This window comes from Mesitornis unicolor, unplaced genomic scaffold (assembly GCF_000695765.1).
Source record: "Mesitornis unicolor isolate BGI_N332 unplaced genomic scaffold, ASM69576v1 scaffold28396, whole genome shotgun sequence".
Classification (NCBI taxonomy): Eukaryota; Metazoa; Chordata; class Aves; order Mesitornithiformes; family Mesitornithidae; genus Mesitornis; species Mesitornis unicolor.
The window spans coordinates 14,683-29,498 of NW_010192133.1; the positions used below are offsets into that span (position 1 = coordinate 14,683).

Sequence of the window (14,816 nt, forward strand, 5' to 3'; positions counted from 1 at the left end):
AATGATTCAAAAAGGATATGCACTTTCCAGTGCTCCACGCTGTCATTTATCACTTAAAAGCTCTCAAATAACTGTTCCATTGTAATTTCTTACCTGCACAGCTATCATCCTTGTATGAGGACTGTTTTTCACTACAGGCGTACCTCTGCTTTTTTTCCCCGTCTTAATAACATGTATATCACATTCAGCTTCATTTGTAGTATTTGCAACAGTAAAATTGTCTTCATAAAATGTGTTATCTGAGTCCTCTGGTTGACACTGAGGGTCTTCATACGTTTGTTTTTCAGCTGGTATAAAACTGCTGAAGACGGATTTTTGGTCTGAAATTGCTGACTCGTCATTATCCTGATGAGCTGCATGACCAGCATAAATATAACTAGGTTGCTCGGCAACATTTGGCACGAGAGGCATTTGAGAAGGCACTGGCAATAATCTTCCATACTGATAACCCCAGAATGTCTGAGACAAAAATATATCAGGATTTTTAGAATCAAAGCACTTCAGTAAAACTTCTGAAAACGGCGACACACTCTGTATGGTAGCAATATTCTGACTAAGTAAAGAAGGCACTGATTTACATGAAGTAGGAAAAGACCAGGGCAAATATTGTGGAGTCTCATAATGTGCTGCTGTTAGGTCAGCAGATGTTGATATATGGGGTTGCTCAGGATAAGACCGTGGTTTGAATTCCTTAGCAGCCGGATTTAACGATACCTTGTTCTGGGAAGAATCTTCTTGCAGATCCCAGACCATACCATTTTCTTCTTCATTAGCTCCAGTCTCATTTCTGTTTGTACTTTCTTTAATAAGAACTGCATGCTTTCTTAAGCCAATAAGATTATCCACCATAATGAAACGAAAGGATTTCAGAAGAAAATATTTCAGACCACCTTCATCTTCTACAATCTTTTGAGTTTCTTCAGGGAAATGTTCATATTCCCCGACTAGTAATTTATTATTAATTTCCATAGGGCCATGTTCTTCCAAGATTTGAGAGAAATATCTTAAAAAAAATAATTTAAAAAAAAAAAGAGTTGTCATTAATCAAAAACTTTTTTTCATGTAATTCTGAAGTTGTTTTTCACACATTGTATTTTCACAATAATACTTAAAAACAACCCCTGGAACTACTGAAGAACAATAATTTGGAAGACAGTGTTCTAGCTAAGCATAAAAATTTTCTGTAACAAAACTTGTCCACTTCTTACGATATACATGCAACTATTTCAAAGCATTAGCATGTGCCTTTATGTACACACCTACATATGCCAGACCACCAGGACTCAAATTCTGGACTTAATACAATATGTTCTAAAAATTATGAAGTAATATTAAGCCCTTTCAACTGCTAAGCACAGAAATGTATACATACTCATATAAGCTCTCACAGGTTTGATCTGGGTTATTATCCAAAAGTCCTTGATAATTGTTACTATTTGAAACTTGAGAGAGAGCTTCAAATTCCTCTAGTTGCCCCCGAAGATATTCTGGGATAACAAATGGTTCATAATAATTTGTAAAATCTCTGTGGCATTAAAAAAAAAAGAGAGAGAGAAGAAATAAATAGTGCATATGAACAGTAATCCTCATCTCTGAAAGTAATCGTATTTTTCACATACAGTGAAAGCGGTACACTGTACAGTAACAACGCAGTGCTAAAATAAACCCCAATCACAAACTTTTTTCTAACAAGCACAACAAACACCATCCCCAAAATACTTAATCATTAAACTTAAGTGACCCACCACTAGCTAATAATAATAGTAAGGCCTAGCTCTGATGAATACCCAAATTCTGAGCAATGATCTCTAATCATCTCAATTCAACATCCCGATCTGCTTGATACGGCGTGGATGGCAAAGTTCAGTTGTGACTGAGGGAGTTTGTACAAATTTATCAACTAATTTCTTGCTACTTTAAAATGGGACGTGTGAAGCAAGTAAACTTGAAAGAACAGCTTTTGGACTAGAAGATGTATTGGGCTGCAGCCCAGAAACCATTTGGTTACTTCCTAAATTGTTAAGATCTAAAAATCTAATACCCCTTCCACCAGTCCCAGAAGCAGTGAAGTAATGGCTCTACACAAGCTCTTATCAAAACTCCTTAGATGTTAACCCAGACTTGGTGTTTCTAAGATTGTCTTCTATCTGCAAAGAACTTTGGACTTTAGGCAATAAAAGCAAAGGTGCATGATGGTACTTACAAAGTATTTTCTTCTATAAATATCTTATCATCTTCTCGTGATGCTGTACTAATTCCACTGGATAATACTAAAACAGACTAATTAAAAACAGATTATTAATTTTTTTATCTCACAAAAGTATATGCAAAATGATCCACTGTAAAGGCTTTGAGTAACTTACACTAAGCCTTGTTCTATAACTTTAACACGTTCAGGTGCCGTATTACGAACTGCAAAACCTTATTATCAGCACTAAGCCATATTGAGAAAGTTCCCAATTTAAAATTATTAATTTCTTCTTCAGAACTTATTTTGGAAAAAGAAATTGGGATATTCAGCCCAACTTCCCTATTTTTTTACTATTTCATCAAAATCATAGATGTGCCTGATTTTTCAGAGTTTGGATTAAAAAAACCCGAACACTACAGCTTAAGACTTTTGTATCATTGCTTTCCACTGACTTTCTAGGAATCTCTTCCTTTATGCCTGAGAGCCTTCAAGCTTTAATAATTTTACTACAAGTGAGTCTGAGTTATCCCTAGTTCCACATGGTTTTAATATGACACCTGCTGTTCTTATGTTCATGATTACAATGTTTTAGTTGTCTTTTCATTTTTATTATCTAATAACTTCAGAAATACACAGACTTGCCTAAATGCATCCAATCCAGAAAAAGAAAAACCTGGCTGATGATAATAGGAGAAAAGTCTTAAGTTTACTCTTCACATTCTAGTAAAAATATACAAAGATAGGGGCATGGAGGAAACAAAAGCAACTTTATCTGAAGCTTTCAATAAAGCAAAATCTAGAAGAGCAGGACAAAAGACAGCATGAGTTTCAGGTAGGACATTATTCCTAGAAAAACCTATATAAAATTGATCAACTAATAACATTTTTCTGAGCAATAAATGGAATGCTTGCATCTTTAGCTACTGATATGGCTGTAAAACTTATCAGAAGAGACAGTTGAAGACTAATTTCAGATCTATTTCATGAGGTATATGGACAAACTTTTCTTCCTCAAAATGACCCCTAAAGTGTCCTTCTCCCAGTTTGCTATTAGTCATTGCCAAGTGAAATGGAGCATGAAGTATTAGTTACATAGTGCAGTCCGTGTACAGCATTCACACCTGTTTTTTTCATTTTCCTATATGGGAAATTAAGATCAAAGCAGTCAATAAACTGAACATACTGGTATCCAGTCAGAGCCGAAGTTATTCACAAGTAACTTTTTTCAAGTTTAGAAGTACATTTTATACTGAAAAATTCATATTTTAACAAAACAAAACTGTATTAGTTGAGCCTTAGCAGCATTGTTTTACTTCAGGAAAAACTACTTCAAGGATGAGTGTTATTTCGGAAAACAGTCTATGCATCTGAATGCCAGCAATTCTAAAAAACCTATTTCTAGTAAGACACTAAAAAGTTACCTTCAAGTCTTTTGAGTTCTTCTTCCTGGTTTTGTTTTTAACTTTGATACTATTGGTCTGTAACAGAAAAAATAAAGTCACTGGTTTTTACATTAGAATAACATTTCCAAAGCCAGTATGTAAATTTTGTAAAGTTTCCTACGAAAGTTCTCATTCTGGTTTGACCAGCAAGATGTACAATGTTAAGCATGCAATGTTCCCCCTTCTCACTCCATCCCCAGCTGGAAAACACAAAACGAAACAGAGCTTTGCAACACTTGATCAAGTTTGTTCCTTTTCATCACTTTCCTCTTTAAACGCATAGCCCATTGATTTTTAAAACCAGAATAGTCTATCATTTTAGTATTTCAGATGCCCACTCATTACTTATAGCTGAAATTGCATATTTAAGCAGCTGTGACATCCCACACAATGCAGTTTCATTTGGGCAACAAGAAGTAAACAGAACTGTCCAATGTTCTGGTCACTTCGTTTTTTTAAGCAAGGAACTAAAATGCATCTTCACTTTTTAATGGGAGTGTGATTATAGATTAACATAACTAACAGTAACTTCCTACCAGTTTATTTTTAGGATGTAAGTAATACTGAAATAGAAGTAGTTTTATTGTAATGGCTTTCATTTCATTCTTGCATTTCCAATTCATTAAAAGAAAAAGCAAAGAATTTCACATCTTATTAACATGTATAGTAATTAATTAACTCTAACGATTTATTCTGTATCAAAAGTCTTGGTTTTGTACAGAAATTTATCCGCAGGCTAGAATAATTTTAAATGAGTGTCTCAAACACATAATTAACCAAAATACCTAATACACTTCTGCCAATTACAATGGATTTTAATTAAGTTACTAATCAAGAAGTGGTTCAGAATGATGTACAGTTTAATACTTATGGGTTGAATCTGAAAAGCATCAGTGAATTCTAATGAACAAATGCAAAATATCTCTAACTCACTTCAAATTTACTTTACCTAGTACTTAGTACTAAGCAGAACAAGCATCAAATTCCTAGCCTTACAATTTAAAGACATCTGAAGGTAAAGCTGGGTTACACCACCTTCCCATTTGTTGCTTTGCTTTGGACTGTAAAATATACAATTAGTGTCTATGCAAATTCAAGTTAAGCACAGTCAAGGAAGAATCATGCTTCAAGTTCAACTGCCGTGGCAAATACGCAGATACAGCAGTCAGTAAGAGTCAGTTAGCAAATTGGGCACTTTTTTTTAAAATAATAATTAAGTAATATTTTTAAATATTTAAATGATACTTTTAGAAAGACTTTTTTTTAAGTTAACACCAAACTGCTGTTTATCAAGTAATATGTAAATGCCATTCCTATGCACCTTATTTGCCTTATTTTCCCTATCCAAAGGAGGTGATATGGCACATCAGAGTACCCTCAATCTGCTTTCACTACAACTTTCTCATCTGCATCCTTGAAAAGCCTATAATTTAAAAGATATCTGGTTGGTTTGTGTTTTAACTAAAGAGAAAACCTTCTTCTACTCTGCCGTGGTGAGACCACATTTGGGATATTGTGTTCAGTTCTGGGCCCCTCAGTTCAAGAAGGACAGGGAATTGCTTGAAAGAGTCCAGCGCAGAGCCACAAAGATGATTGAGGGAGTGGAGCGTCTCCCCTATGAGGAGCGGCTGAGGGAGCTGGGTCTCTTTAGCCTGAAGAAGAGGAGACTGAGGGGTGACCTCATTCATGTTTATAAATTTGTAAAGGGTGAGTGTCAGGAGGAAGGAGCCAGGCTCTTCTCAGCGACAGCCAATGACAGGACAAGGGGTAATGGGTGCAAGCTGGAGCATAGGAGGTTCAATCTGAACATAAGGAAAAGCTTTTTCACTGTGAGGGTGACAGAGCACTGGACCAGGCTGCCCAGAGAGGTGGTGGAGTCTCCTTCTCTGAAGACATTCAAAACCTGCCTGGACGCATTCCTGTGTGACCTGGTCTAGGTGATCCTGCTCTGGCAGGGGAGTTGGACTGCATGATCTTTAGAGGTCCCTTCCAACTCCTAAGATTCTTTGATTCTGTGAACCCTGAAGTATTTTACTGATGACAGTTTAGAAAATTGGTATGCAGTCTTCAAATGCTTTAAGAAAAAGGGAGGTGGGGGAAAAGATAAAATAAAACTGTAAATCTCTCATCAGGTCTGAAGGATGATGATGTAAAATAAACCAAGAGATGCGTGTCTCTATACACTCTTGCACATTTTTAAAACACCACACTCACACTTGTTTCTGCGCTTATACCAAAGAGACATTAAGTTCACTTACCGATATATTTTCATTTCCCTGCTTCTTTAATATAATGGTAGGGTCATCTATTGAAAGGATAACAAAGTCACATCCACAAACAGAAAGAGTAATCTTTTATGTAGCTTATAATAGTGAGCTATGAAATCATAGTAATAATTATTATAATCCTTTATCAGATACCAGCAAAACACCTCAAAGACTGCTGTTGGAAAAACTTTATGCTTAAACTGAAAGACAAGTACTTATTTTGGTTGAAAAACATTCATGCACAAAGGTAAACTTGAAACTTGGAAACAAAACAGCAAAACAAGTAAAAAAGGGCAGCTTGCCTTTTGAAGACATATTGCCTTGTAAACACTGACCACAGAAGATCCCTATTATGGGATGGTTAGCAGTTTGATGAAGTTTGAGCCTTTTACAGAGTATATCAAATGTGGTGTAAAAACAGATAAAACAGAGTGCTTGTAAGAGTGAGATGACCTTTGCATACTTACCCATTTTATCAAAGAAATCATCTAAAGCTTGATGAAGAAATAGAAATTTTTCTCTGTTGTCTTCTAACAGCCATATAAAACAACGGGTTTTCTCTAGAGGTGGTTTTAAGAAATAATCACGAATCTCTTTGTCTTCAGAACTAGTTGTCACATAGTCAAATTTACTGCCATACTTCTCATTCCAAAGTGTGGTTAAAATAGAAAGGTCAAGCTCTTGTAAAAATTGTCCATATTGAAGGAGAAAGTTCTTTGTAGCTGTCAGACCTAAACCAGGTGGGAAAAAAGAAACAACCAACATTGCATTCTGGCTTCAGAGTTGTAGTGCTTACAGTGTGACCGTCCTCACCAAAGAGGAATTGTTTATTCTAGAAATTAAAGTAGCTGAAACAGATTATGTAAAAACTTTTATATCTCGAAAATGCAAACACAAATGATAAATGGAGTTTATATAAATTTTATTCTTAGTTAACATCAAATTATTATTTGTACAATAAATCTACATAAATTCCTCAAAGGATATGAATGCAACAAAACAGAATTAAGAACCGAAATCTTGTCTAAGGTTTTGCATCTTATTATTTATGCAAATATTATCATTTAAGCCTATTCTGGAATTTAAAGCATTTATATATATAAATAATATATATATATCTGTCTGTTCAATTTTCTTTCCTACATGGACAAAGCTCTGCCCACATCAGAATGCTTCACTTGAGGAGACAAAAGCGGTTGTTCCTGTTTTACCAATGGTCATACTTTCTTCTCTAGAAATCTTGACTATGGATCAAGTAAATGAAAAAAAGAGGAAAGCTTTACTTTACCATTTAAAGTTAAGAAAGTAAGACTGGAAAAGAGGGAGGTTATCTTTTAATCTGTAAACCGAATAATTTATGACAAGGTAAGGTATCTGCTACTACATAAACATAAAGCCTACCCAAGTTGTTAAGATGTTTCAACCACTTGTGTAATTTGGGATCCACTTCTTCCAGCTCACTCAGCACATGGATAAAGCCCCTTGTTTTCACTCTGTTTTTTTCCTGAATTAAGTAACCGATGAGCTGCTCAATCACTTCATGTGATACGCTGCTAGTTTTGGAATATGATGTGTAATCCTCCTCACTGATTACAAACCATGAAAGTAATTCCTTTAATAGTTTGGAAGTATCGTGAACAGCTGTTTTTATTTGCTCAATATTTCGACTGATACACTGCAGGACTCCATCGCCAGCATATAAATCCTGAACATAACCTATAATGGGATAAAAAAAAAATAAAAAGATAAGGATTTCATGTCTGTTCACCAGAATTAAAAACATCAGCTTTGAAGTACAGATTTGGACTAAGTGGTGTTTTTAATTGTCTGCTTTATCACAACACTGAAAATTACAGAATATCTAACTTTCCTTATAAGCTAGCCTTAGTATTATGAATGTGACAACATTGTTTTCAATCTGGTTTACACAAGGAAATAACCTTTAGCATCTTAACTAGATTTCAGAAAAGGAAAAAAATAAATTACCTGTCAGTAATTGTAGCTTCAAGCAATCATCTATACAGATTCACCTGTGGGGCCTGCATGCCAGCCCTGATGCAGAGACAGAACTCCCCCAAGCATCAGGTCCCAGAGCAAAGGCACGCTTATGAGTGCTCCAGCATATACCCAGTAAAAAAACCTTTGCCCTCACCTTGCCACTGGTTCCTTCTAGAACAAGGCTGAAATAAGTTACTGGCTCATATCAGCCTTCACTTGTCACTATTCTTCAAGACCACACGTTTATAGAAAGGCCACTTTCAGAGGTTAGCTGACACTAACTATAGCCAGAAGGTGTAGATCTGAAGAGAATTTTTTAGAAACAAAAAACACTATGATATTATACCTAGAATAATTAAGCATTGTAACACAAGCAGTTCCAAGCATACCAAGATTCAATGAACTCTACAGGTACAGGCCATGCCTGAGTTTATCGTGCAGGAGCCTGCATTAAAAACCTCTGTACATTACAAACATGCATACAAACAAGTGCTCATCTCACTTGCACTCCTCTCCAATTTGCAAGCAGATCTGTTCTTATTTAAAAAAAAAACTAAAGCCCCAAAATCCTAAAAAACCCCAAACCCCAAAACCTCCTTTTTGATCTAGCTCTCCCCTAAAATTGGCCTCTCAACCTCTTAGAGAGTTTGTGAGATTAAAGTGGATTTTTTGAAAGATTTCCTCACAAACTTTTCCCAGGTGAAAAAATAGGGTAACAGATAGCTTGTCTCCAAAGAGATGCAAGACTTCAATTTTATTACAGAAGTAACAAATTTAAAAGGTCAGCCAACGCCAACGCACAGACTTTTGCAAATTGTGCTAAGTTGCTTGGTGTCAACTTATTCCTGCATCAGCGTCCCAACTTTTACCAACAGTACTTCAGGGTAAGTGTTTTTGTCACACCTAAGGAATTTTTAGTTCTTAAAAGTTTTAAGGCGTTTAGGACAGCGAAGTCACATACATGTACCTGAGTGACCAACTGTGGATGCAAAGACCAGAACTAAAGATAAGCCATAGGAAAGATTACCTAGACTTAAAAAAACCCAAATAAACCACAAAGTCAACTGAACGTGATTTTAGAAAACCATGTGGAAGCAAAAATAGTAATCTATGGTGTTAATGGAAGGGACTGCTCTCAAATAAAATGGTTAAGGACAAAAACCTAAAAAGATTAGCACCTGAAAGCTTGTCAAAGAGAAAGTGCCAGGATATGCCATTGAATAGGCAACAGCGTTCTGGAGAATTCCAAGTATGCCATGCATGGGATGAAAAAGTGCCCTCAAAGTATTTATTATGAAATTCTACAAGGAAATAATTGTGAGCACTATTTTAAAATTAATAATACAGACAAAAATTAAAAAAACAAAACCAAAAACAAACCAAACCCACAAAACCCAACCCACTCATTTTTCTTTGCACTGTACCTTGCCCTAATACAAAATGCAGTGGAAGTTCACACTTATGAAATACAGAATGCTGCAGACCAGCGTAACTGGAACACAAAAGCTAGAGCATCAAGTGACTACATACTTACAGGTTGAAGTATTGTACTTTCCCCAATTCTCTGAAATTTACTTTTCAAGTCACTGCAATTTCTGCAGTTAGGATATCATTCCTTCTTTGTCTGAGATGCAGTTTGTTTGTTGGTTGTTTTCTTCTGTAGCACTGTCCTAACTCCTTGGGCATAAAGCTTTTTCAGAAACTACTTGGAATTTGAGCCTGTGCCCACTTCAGGCTGCTTTTTAATGAACCAATGAAGAAAGAATCAAAGTTTTCTACAAGGAACTTAACCATACAGTAACATCTTAAAGTTATGTAGAAATTAAAAGCAGAACTTCAATAAAAGTAATCTTAAGTAAAAATGCAAGTCTTTCAGGAGGTGACTGTGTTCAATATTAGTATTCTGCTATAATTTTACTTAAGACATTCAGAGTGCTAATTATGCTACCTCATGGTAACTTAGAACAACTATCTATACTTCCACATACCACTGTGATCACTGCATTGAGATGCTTCGTTTCCCATCTGGTTTTCTTCTATTTTCTTTTTTGCAGAATTCTGTGCCTCTTCTCGTGCACATTTTCGTCGTAATTTTTTTTCTTGTTTCATTTTTAACTTCCTAAGACTGAAAAGAGCAATTGAGTGGTGAGCCTAACGTTACGTTAGATAAGTTGCCAAAGCAGTTAGGAACATCGCAGTTATTTGTCATGTTTTACAATAGCTATAGGCCCCATTCTACTATAAAATATTATGATGAAAAGTACAAATACAATAAAGCTAGTTTTCATTTAGAAGTTAAGAGGCCACAACCTTTCATAGAAGTTTCATAAAGGTCAAGTACGTAAGTGTAAGAATATCCTCAAGATGCAGTAATTTTTACTCACATTAATGACGGCTGAATTAGGATTAACTTAAATACTATCAGGTTTTTTCCCTTCATTTACAACTCAGCATTTTGAACCAAATATTAACATTTGATTTCTTTAACTTTTAAAAATCAGTTTTGTCCATCCTCTCAGCATGATTCCTCATTATTTATAAACTTACTTGACCAGAAAGTTTAAACTCAGTTATGTGCATTAACAACAGAAGTACCACCATTATATATAGTTTTTATTTACACTTTCTAAATGTTCACACGCAGTTGGTTAGACAGTAAGTGCTGTGGAACAGTGGTGCTGAACTTCTGCCACACAGCAATACCTCTCCCATCCAGCTAAAAATCTTCCTGAGTTTCTTCCTGCTAGCAAGGGGAGGGAACAGAATAATGCTTGCAGTCTCAGACAGAAAACAGAGGTGGTATTCTCATCTAGATGCACATGCAGTGAAAGTCGAGGGTAACAGACACCCATTCTTGTAGCATTCAAATTGTTAAGTACCTTAGCACAAATGAAAGACATGCATGGAGAGCTAAAGTAAAGAAACAGTCCTCTCGTGCTGCACACAGCCTCCAAATCACTTTTCCCAAACAACAAGTTACTTCCCTGCCCACTGATTTCACTACGAAATTAAGTTTCAGTTATAAAGACTTAAAGATGGCTGCAGCAATTTATATTTAAAAACAAGTGGTTCAAACTGTCAAGGAGTCAACGGTGCAATGGACTATTTATCCCTCAACACAGAGGTTTTGGAAATCAGATGTGCATCAACTCATATCCTGTGTATGAGAACAGTTTCCTATGACCAAACTGAAAATGTTTTTAAGTAACTATATGACCATTAAAGAGCTACCAATAATTTATTCAGAAATGCCAGTTAATGCCTTCCAATGCTTGTTATAAATCTGTAGGTCTGTATCTTCTTTTTCAAGTTAATTCAAATGCTTTTGTAACAGATCATAATGTATTTCATCAGATTTTTCAGTCTATCAGAGGCAAAGGGCAAGCTTTCCAAAGTATTTGTTATATTCGAAAAAGGCATGAAAACCAACCCTAGAGAAAAAAATTAATTCAACTTAGTTTCAAACAGCAGACAGCTTACCTTGAACATTTCTGTTTAATACTGGCTCTTGGTGGCTTCTTGAGTTTTATGATTTTTTGTTCAAACTACCAAAATAAGTGACATTGCGTTAATTAAATATGGGTTACAATGCAACACTGCTGTACTCCAAACCCCAGGAACTTTTGATGCTTTGGAAAGCAGCAGAAGCAACGCTACAAAAGAGATAATGCAGCCTGCATAAACCCCATGAAGGTCTACCTAAAATTATCTTCTACTGCTACAACTAGGTATATAAAAATACTTCTTTATCCACAGAAAAGCCAGACTGAAAGATAACAGAGACAGGAACTGGAGACTGTTTTGCTTTACCAGTGGGCAGGAAGCAAACTTTACAGATTTTTGTACAATAATTCTTTTTTTTTTTTTTTTTTTTTTTTTTACTTCTCACAGACCAATACTGCTCTGGGAAGAAGTATCCATCTCTCTCTCTGTAGAGGGTCAGAGCACTCTTCCAATACAACTATTTAATTTAGCAAGGTTAGTTCTGAGTTAAACTAACAGTTGATTTCACACTGCATAAGCTAAATATAAAATAAAGCTCTAGTTCCCATCCATGACAATTCTAACCAATGCCATAAGGTAATGCCTGCTCCACCAGAAGAACAGGTAAGAGAGCAGGTAATTACTATTCCTAAAAAATGCCCAAATTCTGCAGTTAAGATAGCATATTACTTATGTCTTTGCAGTTACATTCTCAATTTTACTTTATCTCCTTTATCAGGGCAAATATTGTAAAGATTATTTTCATATTGTGAATGAACATTTACTTACTTCACATTTTACCAGACCAGAAGAACTGAAAATAGCTATTTTTGAAATACGGCCTGTACAATCAGGAGTGAAACACAATTCTTGAAGAAAATCCTGTAGGAAAAGATGATACAAACAACAACAACATTTAAATTCATAAAATCTATGTTCTTATACAGATTACAGTTTCTTAATTTGAGGTGGCCAAAGTAATTAGAACTAGCTCAATCCTAAACTCTTACTGGATGATGAAAGAAAGTTAGCTGATTGAAAGAAAGTTAGTCAGTATAGCTGACTTGGCAAGGTCTGCAAATCAAAAGTATCCTAGATCTGTGGCGTATGCCTGTTATTCTCAAAGATATAGCAAAGCCCCTCCTCCTACAACTTCACGTTCGAGAGTCAACTTTAAGAATATTCTTTGATGAATTCATACTCTGCCTGAATCTCCTTTCATTTTATACTGGCTGCTGATAATGTATTTTGCAACATTTCTTTAGACATACTCAATGTTGAACTGCTGCTTCAACAGCAAGACTGCAGAAAGAATAAAAGTTCCACATGGAAGGGCATAAACGATGCAAGATAAACAGGTTGAGCACACTATGCCTTCACACAGACAGGCCTTTCTTCTGCAGGCAACATAAAGCTTTAACCATACTTGCATATCAGACAATTTAGCAAGAGACTCCTCTTTCCTGTCTCTCCTCCTGCCACTGTCATGCAGGTGAAACATCAGGTTGTAGCACTGCACTTATCAGAAACCAAAGGAATGCTATACTCTTGACTTAAAAAAGGAAAAATAAAATACTTACTGTCTGACATAGCTCTTACCTTATCATTTTTATCACTGTAGTTTGTTGTTTTCAACTTTTTCCAACAGCTGATATGAAACTCCACTCTACATTGCTGACAGCAAGTAATACGTATAAAACCCTAACATTGAAAAATAGTATTAATTTAACATCTCTCAAAAAATAGAAAATGGTGCACAATTTAATAGTATATAAGGTAAGACAGTGTGTTCCAGATAGCTCTCTGATATGAAAGGGGGCAGAAAGCATGTAAAGATGAAGTTTTATTTCCCAAACCCTTTTAAACCAAAAATTTACCTTAAAGTCTGGGTCTGTAAAATATACTTGGATTTTGGAGTGGCCATGGCACTGCTGATATCGACAAATTGCATCCGGTTCTGGAGGGAACTTGCATTCCTGAATACAATTCTTTAAAAACAACTGAAACCACAAAATTATATAAGACAAATTGCACAGAAACCAGGCAAAGATGCAGTATCTGCTTACAAACTTCTAGAGAACTCTGCAATGAAACACACATCACTCTGACCAGTACATGACTAATACCAAAAGAACAACTCTCTTCTAGTGAAAGCTATGGAAGATTATCCTTTTATAGCAAAATATTCAAAAGCTCATCTGATCTGTTATCAGCCAAGTACTCAGAGCTTCCCTGCATGCAGGTCTATCTTAGACCAATGTTTTACATGCTTACCAACTACAAGGACATGAGAATATATTAAGTTTTCCATCACCACAATGATGGGCCAGATTACTCAGAAAACATGACAAAAATGGAGTGCCTGCTCAATTCTTTCATTTCCCAGCATTTCAGGAGTGCCTCACCTGGGATCTGCATTACAGGACCAGGTACATTCCCAGGGACAGCTCAGATCTGCTCCAGGCCCTGCTCTGAAGCTAGTGAAATCTCCCAAAATAGCATCGGAGGTAAAGACATTTCAGTGGCTTTATGTAAAATCAGTTCCCCACAGGATTGGTATTGAGCCCAGATTAATAGAACAATATTAGAAACAAACAGACTGCCAGTTAAAACCTTTCAGATATTTGCATTATGCTCTCTAGAAGTCCCAGACCACTGATGTATCACTGTGGCCAGACTACCGTGGTATCAGCTGGAGGTCTATAAGAAATCTTTACGTCAGTTTTAGTTGAGGAAAACAACAGCACTATTGCTTCTACCAGAAACAAAACAGGTCAGTATAGCAGTATAGTATAGCCAAGTTCATATACTGAATAATGTAGCATGCTCTACTGTTGTAGTCAATAAAATATTTTTGACTGATTAGTTAAAGTAGGTACTTGTTTAAACTGCAAAGTTAAAATACAAGACATATATGTGCATAAGTGCTTATAGAAGGTATGTACCAGGGGTCCCTGGCTTACAGGGAGTGCCGGGAAAAAGAGGAGCTTCTGGAAGCCCTGGACCAGAAGGGGATAAGGGAGAACCTGGTGGCAAAGATGCTAACGGACGGTATTTCTGGTCCAAGAGGAGAGGCTGGACCCCTGGTACCGCGGCCTCTCAGGTACATACCAAACGTAGGATAGTTCTGATAAGGCAAGGATTAGGTAGTAACTCTTCTTTTCTCGCTGTTGCATGCCAAAATTAGTAAGGAACCAATCATGATAAAGGACAAATTAAAAAGCAGATGTTTTATGCATACTTGTATAACCTTGTGAAATCGCTTTGTTAGAAATGTATAAATGAGCTATGAAAATGTATGGTCTTCGGAGCACAATTAGAGGAGCTATCCTCTGTATTTCCCCAGCGCTGCAATAAAGAAGTGCCTGCTTATCTGCAACTGCGTAGATAAGTTTTTCTCGTGGTGATTGTGACCCCATCAACACTACTATGTCA

The 14,816-nt window shown here is 36.0% G+C and overlaps 1 protein-coding gene across 1 annotated transcript in view; it reads right to left on the minus strand.

The window, feature by feature from the left end:
• TTC3 (tetratricopeptide repeat domain 3) overlaps nt 1–14,816 on the minus strand; it is a 62,023-nt gene that overhangs the window by 12,409 nt on the left and 34,798 nt on the right. Inside the window, exons 21-32 of the mRNA XM_010186974.1 lie at nt 13,259–13,381; nt 12,981–13,082; nt 12,171–12,263; nt 11,379–11,443; nt 9,887–10,023; nt 7,302–7,616; nt 6,368–6,631; nt 5,892–5,938; nt 3,613–3,669; nt 2,204–2,280; nt 1,373–1,525; nt 94–1,003 (exon numbers count right to left, since the gene is read on the minus strand). Of these exons, the coding sequence (XP_010185276.1) occupies nt 94–1,003; nt 1,373–1,525; nt 2,204–2,280; nt 3,613–3,669; nt 5,892–5,938; nt 6,368–6,631; nt 7,302–7,616; nt 9,887–10,023; nt 11,379–11,443; nt 12,171–12,263; nt 12,981–13,082; nt 13,259–13,381 (2,343 nt within the window). The remainder of the gene's footprint in view (nt 1–93; nt 1,004–1,372; nt 1,526–2,203; nt 2,281–3,612; nt 3,670–5,891; nt 5,939–6,367; nt 6,632–7,301; nt 7,617–9,886; nt 10,024–11,378; nt 11,444–12,170; nt 12,264–12,980; nt 13,083–13,258; nt 13,382–14,816) is intronic.